This window comes from Mesoplodon densirostris, chromosome 19 (genome assembly GCF_025265405.1).
Source record: "Mesoplodon densirostris isolate mMesDen1 chromosome 19, mMesDen1 primary haplotype, whole genome shotgun sequence".
Classification (NCBI taxonomy): domain Eukaryota; kingdom Metazoa; phylum Chordata; class Mammalia; order Artiodactyla; family Ziphiidae; genus Mesoplodon; species Mesoplodon densirostris.
This window is the reverse complement of record NC_082679.1, coordinates 6,495,928-6,510,274: the sequence shown is the minus strand read 5'-3', so window position 1 is coordinate 6,510,274 and position 14,347 is coordinate 6,495,928. Positions and strand designations below refer to the sequence as shown.

The following is a 14,347-nucleotide window of genomic DNA, read 5'->3' as shown; positions in this document are numbered from 1 at the left end:
GCAGTTCCAGATGGCCATTTATTACCACCATAAAGACCTGCCTGAGAATGAAATCAATAAAGGACAAAGCAGAATCACTCGAACACCTGGATCCAACCATGCCTGAAGTCCTTCTGTACACTCAGACTTCCCTGGATGTCTTTCCATTCTGCTTGTGGCTTACAGTAGTTTGGGTTGCCTTTTAAAATATTAATTAATTAATTAATTAATTAATTAATTAATTAAGTTTTGGCTGCGTTGGGTCTTCGTTGCTGTGTGTGGGCTTTCTCTAGTTGCGGCAAGCGGGGGCTACTCTCTGTTGTGGTGTGCGAGCTTCTCATTGTAGTGGCTTCTTCTGTTGCAGAGCACAGGCTCTAGGCGTGCGGGCTCAGTAGTTGTGGCGCACCGGCTTAGTTGCTCTGCAGCGTGTGGGATCTTCCCAGATCAGAGCTCTAACCCGTGTCTCCTGCATTGGCAGGTGGATTCTTAGCCACTGTGTCACCAGGGAAGCCCCTGTGTTGCATTTTGTGTCCTATAATCACAGTGGTCCTGGCCAATGTGAAATTTAGAAAGGCTCAGATAAATCAATTAAGTTGCCAAAGGTCACCCAGGCAGTGAATGAAACATTTGTCTGAATGCAGAGCCAGGATGTTCCAACCCAGCTTCCCAGTCCCAGAAAGGACAGGAGCCCTAGATGGAGTGAGACCCACGGTACGTGTTTATTCTGGCATTGATAGCAGCAGCAGTGGTGGGGGGGGGTTGGCCAGACAGGGGATGTGGTGAACAGAAAGGGCAGACACAGGTGTGCGTGTGTCTAGGGGAACACGAAGGATTGGTCTGTTGACATCCACGGTGAGAACAAGGGTTAGGACACCAAGTGTTGTACAAACAGCAAAGAGACACAGAGACCGACAGAGGTGTGGGGAGGGGGAGGGGTCCCCCAGACATGCACGGCCCCTCGCCTGGATGGGGAGCCCCGGGGAAGGGAGGACAGACACAGTGGAGACTGAATGCCCCCCACCCTGAAACAGGGAGCTGGGCCCGCCTGCCTTCCATCCCCACGCCTCCAGGGGTGGAAGGATGGGCAGGCCCAGGGCTGCCCCGCACCACGTGGCTCGGACGTTATGGCTTCGAGGAGATGAATTCACAGTCCGGGCAGGAAGGGATGGGGTCCTGAGGGGGCCTGGTCCGATCCTGAGCCTAGGCCAGACCTGCAGGACCAGGCAGGGAGGAGACGTCAGTGATGGCAGAGAGCAGGCCCATGGCCTGCTGTAGTTCTGTCACCAACCCAGGGACCCAGGAATCCCGGTCCTATGTCTCTCCCTCCTCAGACCCGGGAGTCCAGCCCCTCCCACCCCCGGTCTGGGTTCCTTACCCCTCACTCTGAGTTCTCTTTCTCTGACAATCCTTTGCTGCCTTTTGTGAAGCTGGTCAAAGTCTTTTCCTGAAAGGGGAAATCCAGAAGGCTCAGGAGTAGGGGACAGAGACAAACAGTTGCTAATCATCAATCTAATAAGACATCAAACCTGTTTTCATTTTTTTTTTTTTTTTTGGTTGCGACTTGCGGCTTGTGGGATCTTACTTCCCCAACCGTGGATTGAACCCTCGCTCTCGGTAGTGAAAGTGCAAGTCTTAACCACTGGACTGCCAGGGAATTCCCTGTTTTCATCACTTACAGTTCTCTTTTTTGCCTGGCTCTGAAGTGATGGGACAAGTGGTACAACAGTCCCATTCTACAGATGCAGAAACTGAGGCACAAAGGAGCAGTCCGTGGAAATGTGAGGAGAGATGAGGATACTGGGGTGACGGGGAAGATCCTTCAGGGCCTCTGAGGAGCTGAGACCCAGTCCTGGGGGTGCCGTGGAGCCATGGGAGGGCTGAGCAGAGAAGGGGCACGTTCAGCTCTGGGAGTAGAAAGATGCTCTGGGGCCACATAACACTACCGGCTGAAAGTCAAGGTCAGGGCCAGACTCTGCCGGGGTTCAGCTCCTCTCTGCTGAGGAGCGCGAGCAGGGCACACAGGAGCTTCCAGAGAAGCTTGTGAATAAATGAGTGACTGAATTAGAAGAGTGAGTGATGGAAGGGCGGAGAAGCTGCCATCTGTTTATCTAAGTACAATCACAGTCTTTTCAAAACTCACATCTGAGTCCTGTGCTCAGCCCTTTTTAAGTCCCCTGGCACACCCAACCCAGGAAAAAAGTCCAAAGCAGGGCCAGACGAGTCAATTCCAAGGGAGGAACTGACTCCTAGTGTAAAATTTAAGGTGCATCCAAACTCAGCAATTACTATAAATGCTATTGTAATGCAATTAAAAAAAATCAAAATTAATGCAAAAAAAAATCCATGATGAGCAAAATACGAATTTTAAATAAAAGCCAGTCCTGTGCCATTTTAAATAAATTTTAAATGAAACTTGTTTTATTTAAAATTTATTTTATTTATTTAAAGTTAAAATTTATTTAAATTGTAAATAAGGGCCAGTTCCTGGGCTCAAGAACTGAGGACGAAAGGAGAAATATGCACCTGATTTTTCTGAATTAAAAAATTTTTTTTCCCTGGCATATTAAAATAGTTGAGAAAATATTAAAAAAAAGAAGAGTAAGTGTATGGAAATTCACATTTTCTTAAGTTTAAGTGTTTAGTTTATACCCTACAAAGAATTTAGTATAATTTTACTTTCTTGGCTTTAGTGACAGCAAATTCATCAATAGTTTCAGAATCTACTTCTTTGCTTTTCTTGGTTTCAAATGAGAGAGCCACGTTTGAAAATTTCTCTTGACCAAGTAATCAGCTTAAGTGATCTTAAATTTTTAATTTAAAAATTGTCAGGGGCTTCCCTGGTGGCGCAGTGGTTGAGAGTCCGCCTGCCGATGCAAGGGACACGGGTTCGTGCCCCGGTCTGGGAGGATCCCACATGCCGTGGAGAGGCTATGCCCGTGAGCCATGGCCGCTGAGCCTGTGCGTCCGGAGCCTGTGCTCCGCAATGGGAGAGGCCACAGCAGTGAGAGGCCCGCGTACCGAAAAAAAATTTAAAATAAATAAATAAATAAAAATTGTCAGGCTGGTTCTTGCGTGACCCACAAGGCCTCTTGGGATCTGCTCATACCCCTCCTTTGTCTGCTCCAGGCTCACCGCTGACATCAGCCTCCTCGATGATTCCGAGGAACAGGGACGGGCAGCCTTGCCCTCTCCCTACAATCTTCTTCACCTGAGCCCATTCCTTTCAACCTCCAGGCCTCTGCTCAAATGTCACCTCCTCCAAGAAGCCCTCCATGACCCCCTAATCTAAAGGGCATCCTCCATCTCCCATCCAGATTCCCTCTACCTCCCAGATTCCAAAACGTTCTGGACCACAACTGACAGGGAGAAAAATAAATTAACACTATGATCCTTGGTTTGCTGCCCTGTGAAAATGTCTGCTCTGTTCTATTTCAACTTTATTTTCTTATTCATTTCAATTTCACAGCCTGCTTTAAATAACAAATAAAGAAAACCCCGCTCTATTTTATCACCTAGTGTTTTCCTTTTGTTTGGGACTTAGCACCATGGGTAATAATAATAATAGTAGCTGACTATTTACTGAGCCCTTACTAAGAGGCAGACACTTAGTCCTGCATTAACTCACTGAATCTTCACATCTATCCTAACAATAGGTGTTATTAACGGTCCCATTTCCCAACAGAGGAAACTGAGGCACAGAGAGTTCAAGTAACTTGCTCTAAATCACACAGCTAGAGATGGTAGAGCAGGGATTCGAACCTAGGCTGACTCCACAGCCCACAGAGACGTGACGCGTTGCGTGAGTGAAGGGGCGAACGGCGGTGGGAGGGACCTCGGGTGGCGCCCACGCACCTCCACCAGCTGGTGCCAGTGCTCCACGGGCTTGCGCGGGTTGGCCAGCATCTCGGCCCAGTGCTCGCGGCCATGGGGGTCAGCAGTGTCGGGACCCACGCGGCACACGCCGATCACCTCGTTGTGTCCGATGCTGGGGGTCAGGGGTGGGGGGTCGGTGAGCACCTGAGAGGGAGGGAGGCAGGCCCGGCCCCGCCCCCTGCGCTCGCCCCCCTCCCTCCCACCCCCCCGCGCCCTCACCAATCATAGTCCACCACCGCGATGCTGAGCCCCACGTTCTCCACGCTCTCGGGGGCCACGTCGAACACCAGCGCCTCGTTGTACGTGGGGTTCAGCGTGTTCTTCTTGATCGAGGTTTTCCTCTTCTTCAGACGCCGCCCCTCGCTGATCAGAGAGGCCTTCACGTAGGGGTCTGGGGGCGGTTGTGGAGAGCACTGAACCTCGACTTCCTCAGACCCGACTGCGGACCCCAGACCCCTCTTCTCCCAGACCCGAGGGTCTGGCTCCGCAGCCTTTTTCCCCCAGCCCCTCCCCGCTCAGACCCAGGAGTCCAGGCCCCCGGCCCCCTCACCCCTCAGACCCAGCATCCAGGCCCCCGGCCCCCTCCCCCATCAGACCCAGGATCCAGGCCCCCAGCACCTCCCCGCTCAGACCCAGGGGTCCAGGCCCCCAGCACCTCCCCCCTCACACCCAGGAGTCCCAGTCCCCCCCCCCCCGCCACTTCAGATGCCAGCGCCTTCCCGGAACCCACCTGAGAAGCCGGTGAGGTCCATTGCTTTGAGGTTAGAGGCTTTGATGATGGTCACGGTGAGGCGCCCGGCCGTGGGGAGGTAGCAAAGTGAGAAATTGAGCTCCCCAAGATCTGCCTTTTCCTGCAGTTGGGGAAAGAGGGTCAGCGGTGCCTTGCCTCAGCCTCCCGCTGTCTCTCCCTGACTTTCTCTCCCATCCCCAGACTCCAGCTGTCCTCCCACATCTCCAGGGCTCAGGTTTCTGATCCACTTAACAATCTGACTTCGGGCCAAACCTGGTTAATTCCTCGGCCACAGCTGCCTGCCACTGTCAAATCCTATTTGTTCTGCAGGGAAGACTGGAAGAGGCATGGGTGGGGGGAGAGAGCAGCAGAGGGACAGAAAGAGGGAGAGAGAGAGAGAAGAACACGGTGAGAAATAGACTGAGACAGAGATGCAAACTCTGAGAGATACAGTCAGAAAGACAGACCCACAGAGTTCTAAAGTCAGGAAGACCCAGAGGAGAGAGGGGTGGCAGAGACCCAGACAGGGGAGCACAGAGGGGGTGGGTAGGAGGAAGAGGGGCATAGACTCAGAGGGAGCACCGAGGCCTGGGAGGGGCAGGACTAGAGATCCACAGAGGGGGACAGAGACTTGGTGGGGGGTATGGAGACCCAGAGAGAGTGACAGAGACCCAGAATGAGAGGGGAGGGGAAAAGACCCAGAGAGAGAGAGAGAGAGAGAAACAGAGGCAGAGACCTACATCGAGAAAGGGACAGACATCTAGAGAGAGTGGGGCAGAGAAAAGACACAGAGAGGTCAGTCTTAAGGCAGGAGACAGCCAAGAACCAGACAGAGGTTACAAGGAAGGCAGACCCTTCGCTGTGACACACACAGATGGACCTGGAACAGTGGCCAGAGCTAGGGGACCTATGACCCGCCTGTCCCATCCTTCAGCCTTGTCTTGGCCCCTCGCCTCCCAACCACACTGATAGGAGCCCAGGTCCCTAGACTCCCCACTCAGTCCCCTGAGGCTTTGCCCAGGCTGTTCCCTCGGCTTCAAATACCCTTCCTCCGCATCTCCTCTCAGCCAACAAGCCTCAGCTCAGCTGTCACCTCTTTCCACAAGTTCCCAGATTCCCTGCAGCCCTGAGCAGATGCTCCCCCTGTGTGTCCCCGTAATGCTGGCCCCTGACAGCAAACTGCGTGACAGCCTAGACCCACAGCTCCCGAGGACTGTCTGGGGTCCCCGGGTCTTGATCCTGAAAAAACCAGTTGTCGAAGGAATGCATGAATAAATGAAAGAATGAGTGACACCTGGAGCGATCAGGAGGGGGCGAGAAAACGAGAGGTGATAAAAGGAGACAAAGATGGATGCAGGAGGGTGCCTTCGGGTGGGGCTGCCTCGGGGAATGACAGGGAGCGGGGCTTGGTGGGACAGACGTGGGTCCTGGGGATCAGGACCCTACAACTAGGCACGTGGTTCTCATAGGCTGGGCTTGGGGAACTAAGCAAGCAGGCTCTGGAGAGTCCAGTGCAGGGTACTTTAGGAAGAGCCATGGGCACCTGGTTCAACTGTGTCATTGTACATATGGGGAAACTGAGGCTCGGAGAAGGGAAGGACCTTGAGTAGGGCCATCAGGTGGGCAAAACCAGCCCTCTCGTGATATGAGGACAGGGCTTACCCAGCCCTGACACACACAGCTGCCCCAGCTTGGCAGAGAGCTGGAATGTTGGGAAACCCACAGATTGGAACTGAGAGGGCTGAGGAGTTCTTTGGGGCATGGAAGGGGTCAGGACACCCAACAAAGACCTAGGGGCTGGGTTTGGGGAAGGATTGGATGTACAGGAGAGTGAGGTTGTAAGAAATGAGGAAGGGGCCCATGGGGGCTGTTGGGGGAATTGGGGAGATGTCAGGATACTGGGGACCCCAGTATGTCTGAGGTTTGGGGCATCAAGCTATCTGAATTCTAGTGGAGACCATGAGGAGACACAGGATTAGATTATATTAGAGAATCTGAAAGTCAGGGATTTGAAACAAAATGTTCAGAGCTCAGAGGGGTTGGGGGAGTTCAGGAAGTCTGGGAATTGGAAAATTGGGAGGTTGTGAGGGGAAGGAAGTTGGGAAAACAAAAGCCAAGGACTAGGGCTTGGGAAGTTGGAGGGTCAGGAATATAGGGCCAGAGGGCAGAAGTCATGGGGTCATGGCATGGAAGTTTGACAAAGCCGGCCGGTGGGTACATGGGCGTCTATTATAGTTTTCTCAATGGTTACCATCAGATGTCAACGGGGTGGGGGGGTGAGGTGCTGGTGTCAGAAGTTGGGAATCTGGGGCCCAGTTATGATATTAATAGTTGACAAAGTGCGGAAGGGGAATGGGGGTCCATTATATCAGTCTCTATTCTTGCTTGTACGTCTGCAATATCTTACAACAAAATAAAGCTGAACAGAAAACTCCAGGATCAAGGAGTTACAAGGTTATGAAGTGGGGAGGCAAGGAGATGGCAAACTGAGGGGTCCCAGGTCCCCCGGGATGGGGGATGCAGGAGCCACTGACCGAGCCACCCTCCACGATGTCCCTCCACAGCGGGCGGTCGGGGGGCTGCTCGGCCAGCTCCAGGAGGTTGTCCAGAACCACCTGGCCGATGAGGTCGTGCCGGGAAAAGCGGTCAAAGTCATAGACGCTGAAGTGCAGTTTGCGCTGGGCCAGCTCAGCCAGGGGCACGGAGAACTGAAATGTCTCATTGAACACTGGGTTCAGGGTCTTCCTGTGTACCTAGTGGGGTGGGCGAGGAAGGGAGACAGACACCATGCCCACCAGCCCCTCCTGCCCGGGACCCAGATGTCTGGACCCCTACCCCCTCCTTCCTCAGACCCAGGAATCTGGAACCCCAGCCCCTCCTCCCTCAGACCCAGGATCCAGGCCCCCAGGCCCTCCCCCCTCAGACCCAGGGGTCCCCGCTCCCAACCCCTCCCCCCTCAGACCCAGGATCCAGGCCCGCAGCCCCTCCTCCCTCAGATCCAGGGGTCCAGGCCCGCAGCCCCTCCTCCCTCAGATCCAGGGGTCCGGGCCCCCAGACCCTCCTCCCTGGGACCCAGATGTCCAGCCCACCACTCCGGACCTTGGTCTGAAACTTTTTCTTGCGGTCAGGCAGCAGGTAGATCTTGACGTAGGGATCTGAGAAGCCATTGGAGTCCTTGGCCGGGAGGTCCAAGGCCTGCAGGATCCGCACCACCAGCTGGTCGGAGCCGTAGAGGTACCTCAGGGCGAAGCTGATGCGGCCACAGGGCGCCCCCGCGCCGGCCTCTCCGGAACCTGGGGCCCCGCCGCCCCGCCGGCCGCCGGGTCCAGTCCCTTGGTACAACTCTGGCTTGATCTGTCCGATGAGCTTGGCTTTTTCCTCACCGCCTGGTAAGGGTAAGGGTAGGGCGGGCGGCCGCTCCTCACTGCCCGGATCCGGCTGGGAGCTCAGGGTCTGCTGGGTGAGGGGCCGGGGCAGGGCTGGGTACCTGCGGGGGTGGGGAAGACAAGGCGGAGTCGGTGGCCCCGATCTTTGCTGCATCTGAAGACCTGGGAGGCTCCTGCCTGCCTCTTCCCCAAACCCCATAGCCAGGTGTCCACAGATCCCCACCTTTGCCCACTGTGACCTTGAGCAAGGCACTTGAATTCTCTGAGCCGCAGTTTCCCCATCTGTGTGAGGAGGGTGACCTATCCCCTTTTCTAAGCTAGCTCCACCCCAGACCTGGGCTTGTACCAGCCTCTAGAAGCCTCCTTCTGACCTCAGGGTGTGACCCAGACTAGCTTCTCTATGGACCCCTGGGGCCTCACACAGCCCAGATCCCCTGGTCCTGCACCTGTCCTTCTCCAAGTCTCCCTAACCCATCCTAGTCCCAGCCTCATCCTCTCCCCCCTGACCATCGCTCCCCCTGGGCTGTCCTTTCCCTCTCAACTTCCTTTTCTGGCTGTCTGTGTTTGTAGAACACTCTGGAAGCCCAAAGCTCCATCCTTAACCATCTTTGCCATTTTCTCCCCTTCTCACTCACACGCTTTCCCTGGACAAGCTCAGCTGTGCCCCAGGTTTCCACGACCATCAGCAGCCTGATGTCTGCTAAATCTGTCTTCTGAGCTCTAGCCTGGCTCAGCCCACAGCCTCAGCTGCCCATCAGACACCACACACCCCTCGTGTTCCCTGCTGGGCTCAGTGCGTCCTCCCAAGCCCACTTCCTCAGAATCCACCTGGATTTGCAGGTCAGACACCTGGGGCCATCCTCATCTCCTCTCTCCCCTCCAGTCCTTTCCCTTCCATCTCCTGAATTTCCCCATCCCTGTGGTCCCTGCTCATCCATCCTCTCCTGCATGGACCATCACACCCGGGCCCCTAGTGACGGGCAGTCATGACTGGACATGGCAGCCCCAGATGCGCTGAGAGGCAGGCATGAGGCTGGGGGAAGTGGGAGGGCACCAAGCCGTGGAAAGGGATGCCAGGTGAGATGGCTTCAGCTACTGATCAGTGGGCCATTCCCTGCTCCCAGAGTGACTTTGAGGAGGTCATTAACAACCTCTGGGCCTCAGATTCTTCATCTGTATAATGGGGGAAGGAGGAACTCAGACTGGTGTATCCATCAACCTCTGGAAGGCCTCCCCAGAGACGTCAAACTATATTTTCCATGAGCCCTTGGCCAGCCCACTGGACAAGAACCACCTATGAACCTCTGGGGCCCAAGACAATCCTTCCCGGTGGCAGTTTTCCCCAGACGCTCCCCCGGGCCCCTCCCATTCAACAAGACCCAGATAAGCTCAGGGTCTCCCTCAAACCCACTGCTCTTCCTAGATCCTCTGACAGCTCCACCATTCACCCAATCAATCACCAGGCCAGACCCCTGGGTGCTATCTTTACCTCCTCCCACCCCCTTCTACCCACAGCTGTCAACCCCCAGTTCCATCCCTGACTCTCGGCCCCCTGACTCTCTCTACCTCATCTCCTCCTCCACCATCCCCAGTTCAGCCTTGTCTCCTGCCTGGACTCTTGGTATCTAATCTGTCTCTCCAGTCTGTCCCCTATGTGGCCCCAGAGAGGTCTTTCTACCCAGAGCTGACCTCCTCTGCTCACAGCCCTTTGTGGCTCCCCAGTGCCCTAGGACAAAGTCCCAACCCCTCAGTCCAGCATTCAAGACCCTGTGTGATCTGGTCCTACCCTCGTCCCCTAGGCTGCTTTACTGCAGCCCTGGCCTGGCTGGATAGGGACAGCTGATTTGAGGACCCACTTCCCCTGGATTGTGAGTGACATGAGGGCAGGGTCTGTCTGCCATGCTCACCTCTATTCTTTTCCAAAACCCAGCTCAGCTCTAGCTCATATCAGGTGCTCAGTATACGTGTACAGAATAATGAATAATGGATGGATGAACTGCAGGTCCCACCACCCACCCAGGCTTAGGGAGAAAGAGATGAATTGCTTTGTGCCTCAGGGACTCAGGGGTCTAATCTCCATTCTCTTCCACCTTCCTGATCCCAGAGTCCTGTCCTTGGCCTCCTCCTTCCTCTGGATCCAAGTACCTAGACCTCTAGCCCCCTCCTCCCTCCAGCTCGGGAGTCTGAAGCCCTAGCCTCCTGTTTCCCCAGGATTCAGGAATCCACACCCCAAGCTCCCTCCTTCCCGAGGACTCATGAGAGCCATAGATGGGAGAGAGACACATAAGAAGAACAGAAGTTCAGAGTGGACCCCCAGCCCAGTAGCCTGTCTCACCTGGTGGTGGGTGCCAGGCTTGTGACCTGCTGATGCGACTGGGCACTGGGCAAGCCCCCACCACTTGGGGGAAGCAGGAGAAGCCCAGAGCCTGCGCCACCCTCAGAGGGCAGCTCAGGAGATGTCTGGCTCGGTTTGACCCCAGCGGCTACTACAGCAGCTGCAGCCTCTGGATACGAGTCCATGTCCAAGTAGGAGGGCTCTGGGGGGTCTGACCCCCCTAGGCTGCCCGGCTCCAGCAGCTCAGCGAAGGGCGGATGGTGGGCAGTGTGGGCATGGTGGTGTGGGCCCCCCAGCAGGGGATGGCCACCCAGGCCAGCCCCTAGGTGGTGCCCACCGCCGCCTACCAGGCCTGCCAGCCCGACCCCGCCTAGGTCTTTGCGCAGGGGGCCACCGCCCACTGCTGAGCCTCCCTTGTCCCTCCAGGGCACCCAGCACAGCTTCCAGGACACGAAGAGGGAGACACCCAGAAGGACAATGCCACAGAACGTCACGATGACCGACAGCAGGCTCACGGAGATGTCTGGAGAGAGTGAGGACAAAGGTCAGGGGTCAGGGTGGGGTCAGAGTTTATCCTCCCATTGCTGTCCCCAAGAGCTAACCTTTAGTATTTGCCACTCACCGTCCTAAGCACTCTACATGTAATACTTAGTATAAACTCCATGACTACTCAAGGTCGGTGTTTCTATCTACCCATTTTAAAGATGAGGAACCTGAGAGGTTGAGTGACTTGTGTAAGGCTGCACAGGTAGTCAGTGACAGACCTGGGATCTGAACCGGCAGTCTGTCTTCGGATTTTAGTCTTTTTATTCTCTTGATTGCTAGCCCTCAGTGACTCTCTGTAAAAGGGAATACAGCATCCGAGGTAGGACGAAGGTTCCCTAAAATGCTAAGAGTTGATCAAGGAGAAAGGAGACTACATGGCACAGTTAGGCAGGTCAGGGTTCAAATCCCAGCTTGCTGTGTGGCTTTGGGAACATATCTTAACCTCTCTGAGCCTGACAGTCCCCATCTGACAAATGGGAAAAATCAGTTCTGCCTCTCATAGTGCTTTTAAGGAATGCAGGGAGTAAATGGTGTGCAGAGCAAGCTGGGGAAGATAATAGCAAACATTTCTTGAGAGGTTACTATGTTCTGGACACATAAGTGCTTTATAGGCATTAGCTTCCTTATGCCTGACAGGCACGCTAGGAGGTTGGCAGCATTATTATGCCCATTGTTATTTTCCACAAAAGGAAACTGAGGCCAAGAGACATGAAGTTACCAAAGACACAGAGTCCTAGAGCTGGAGCGGGGCAGTCAGGATTCGAGTCTGGGTGCCTGGCTTTACCGTCTTCACCATTATGCTACCACACCTCAATACTTCCCAATAAATGGTAGTTCAGACATGAATTTTTGTTAGAATAATAAATCTTATTGCTGTTGCCACGTGTATCCAACGTCACCGCCACCGCAGCTAACAATTCTGAATGTCTACTATGTGCTGATATGCCTTTCAGAGAAACCCAAGGACAGCCCAGATCTTGAACTGAAGGTTTCTGGCTCGTTCAGTAATTGTTACCAAGAATGGGGTTTTTCAAGGAAATGTGAATTTATTTGGGGTTGACTTCCGGGTCTCAGCGAGGTGGAACACAGGGGAAATTCCTGCTCTGTACAGACCATGGATTATGGGGGGCAGGGGAAGGAGCAGGTAACTAAACCATTGGCAGCAAGCTCAGCTGGGTGGAAGGGCTGTGTCACTTCACGGAGCTCTTGGTGGCAAGGGGATGCCCTCTAGTCCTGAGTTGCCCAGTGAATCTAAGTCAGTGGCCCATGGTGTTAATCCTCGGGATACTATGTAACCTAAGGATGACGGGTCCTATTTTACAAATAAGGAAACTGAGTGTCTGAGAGAGAGGACGTGACCCTGCAGGCCCACACGGCGGGCAGCAGCAGAACCCTGAGTTTCCCACCCCACCTCCAACCCCTTAGGGTGCTCCTTTCGAGGTGACCGACATCTACTTAGAGTTCTGGGGGCCTGTTAGAAACCGGAGCAAGGACTTTCTGGCCTCCTGAGCATGGAAAGAATAGAGAAAAGGGGGCCATTTTGGAAGAGAAAGGGGAGACGAATTGAACAGATGCTTTCCCCCGCTGCCAGCCTGGCCCAGACCCTCTCCAAGTCAAAACATCAATCCTCCCAACTCTGGCAGATTTCTCATTCCTGTCTGCCTGCACTGGGGAGCCATGTGGGTTGGGCAAGGCAGTGTAGTTGTGCAGTAAAATATTAACCTTTTTGCCCAAAGAAACATTTGGCCCTTGATCAGCTCGTGAGGGGTGAACCTCTAAGCCCTTGGAATGTCCTGCCTGAGTGTTTTTATTTACCTGAGAAACTTGGGCCACATCAGATAGTCTGTGTAACAGTGTGATTGATTCTGGGGTCTTTGGGCCACATGTTATCTGCTTGACCTTTGGAGGGGCTAAGACTAAGTTCAGACACGTGGACAGTCAGCCGTGTCTACATGACAGAGCCCCAGTAAAGACCCTGGACACCGAGGCTCTGGTGAGCTTCCCTAGCGGGCCCTACCCTGTGCATGTTGTCACACGTTGTTGCTGGGAGAGTTAAGGGCTGTCTGCGTGACTCCATCGGGACAGGACAACTGGAGGCTCACGCCTGGTCTCTCCTGCACCTTACCTTACGCCTCTTTTCCCTTTGCTGATTTTAATTTCCATCCTTTTGCTGTCATGAAATGTAGCCATGCGTATAACAGCTTTTCTGAGTTTTGTGAGTCCTTGAAATCGTTGAACCTGAGGGTGGTCTTGGGATTCCCCAGCACTCACAATGGCAGTAGTGTACCAGACTTCCTGGGGTCAAAATCTGGCTCTCCTGCATACGGGCTATGAGATTCTGAGCGAGCTGCTTCAGGTCTCTGGGCCTCATTCCTCGTCACTGTCCCGTGGACATCCTGCACTCGAGACGCTGAGCCCCGCCCTGGCACTCAGCACGTGTGACTGCCATTGTGACCTCCCACCTCATGCTTCCTAAAGGTTCTTCATCTGGACGAGGGCACTCATGATATTCCCTAGCTCTCAGAACCCTGCGGATTCCTAGCTGGGTTACCTGGAGCCAATCACGCCACCTTCTGGGCCTCAGTTTCCCCCATTGAAAATAGGGATTATAACTATATTTACTATTTTGTAATAACCTATAAGGGGAAAGAATCTGAAAAAGAATAGATATGAATCACTTTGCTGAACCACTGTGAACCAACTATACTCCAATTAAAAAATAAAATTAAAAAAAGAGAAACTAGGGATTATACGTCCCACAAAGGGTAGTGGATCTTGTATACTGTCTGGTACACAGTTGGTGCTCCGTAAGTATATTCCAACATATATTGAATGACCACTGTGCGCGCAGCTTGTTCTTAGCACCTCACAGGTGTTATATCACTTGAGTCTCTCAGATGCCCCATGAAGTAGTTACTTTCATGATCCCATTTTCCAGATGAGGAAATCGAGGCACAGAAGAAGCCATTCATTTCATAAGTGGGGGAGGTGGGATTTGAACCCAGACAGGTCAGACAGGCTGACTTAAGAGCCTGAGCGTCTAAGCACTATGTGAAATGCACAAAGATACCTGAAGGGGGTGTGTGGAAGCAGTGATGTGGTGGTGAGGGAGGGTGGACAGGAGGCCCACAGGGCAAAATCCCGAAGGTCACAGGCCACATGGACCACAGAGCTCCTTCTTCTTAGATCAGAGGCTTGGGGGACCAGCAACAGGCAGGATGGAGGCAAGACTATAAGAGGGGCTGGCCCCACAAGGAAGAGGAAGCTGGGCAGGGCTGTTCTGAATCTCTAAAACTCCTGGCTACAGTGGAAGCAGGGGGCTGGCCAAGACGGCTGGGGATGCTGACCTGCATCGGGGCCCCGGGGATAGCCTCTGATTCGCAGGTCGTTGAACTCTTGGCACCTATCACTGGAGTCGGCATCTCGGACCCGTGCACAGAGGTCCGAGACCAGGATGAGTGCCCGACGGCAGAGGTCATCCTCGTAGTCTCCTGACAT

The 14,347-nt window shown here is 53.9% G+C and overlaps 1 protein-coding gene across 1 annotated transcript; it reads right to left on the bottom strand.

Moving 5' to 3' along the window:
- Positions 1 to 1,357: 1,357 nt before the first annotated feature.
- Positions 1,358 to 14,347, bottom strand: SYT3 (synaptotagmin 3). Its single transcript, XM_060084240.1, has 8 exons — positions 14,197 to 14,347; positions 10,304 to 10,826; positions 7,682 to 8,069; positions 7,117 to 7,335; positions 4,583 to 4,703; positions 4,072 to 4,243; positions 3,832 to 3,964; positions 1,358 to 1,423 (listed from the first exon to the last, which is right to left on the bottom strand). Exons 1-8 carry the CDS (start codon positions 14,345 to 14,347, stop codon positions 1,358 to 1,360), a joined length of 1,773 nt encoding a protein of 590 aa, XP_059940223.1.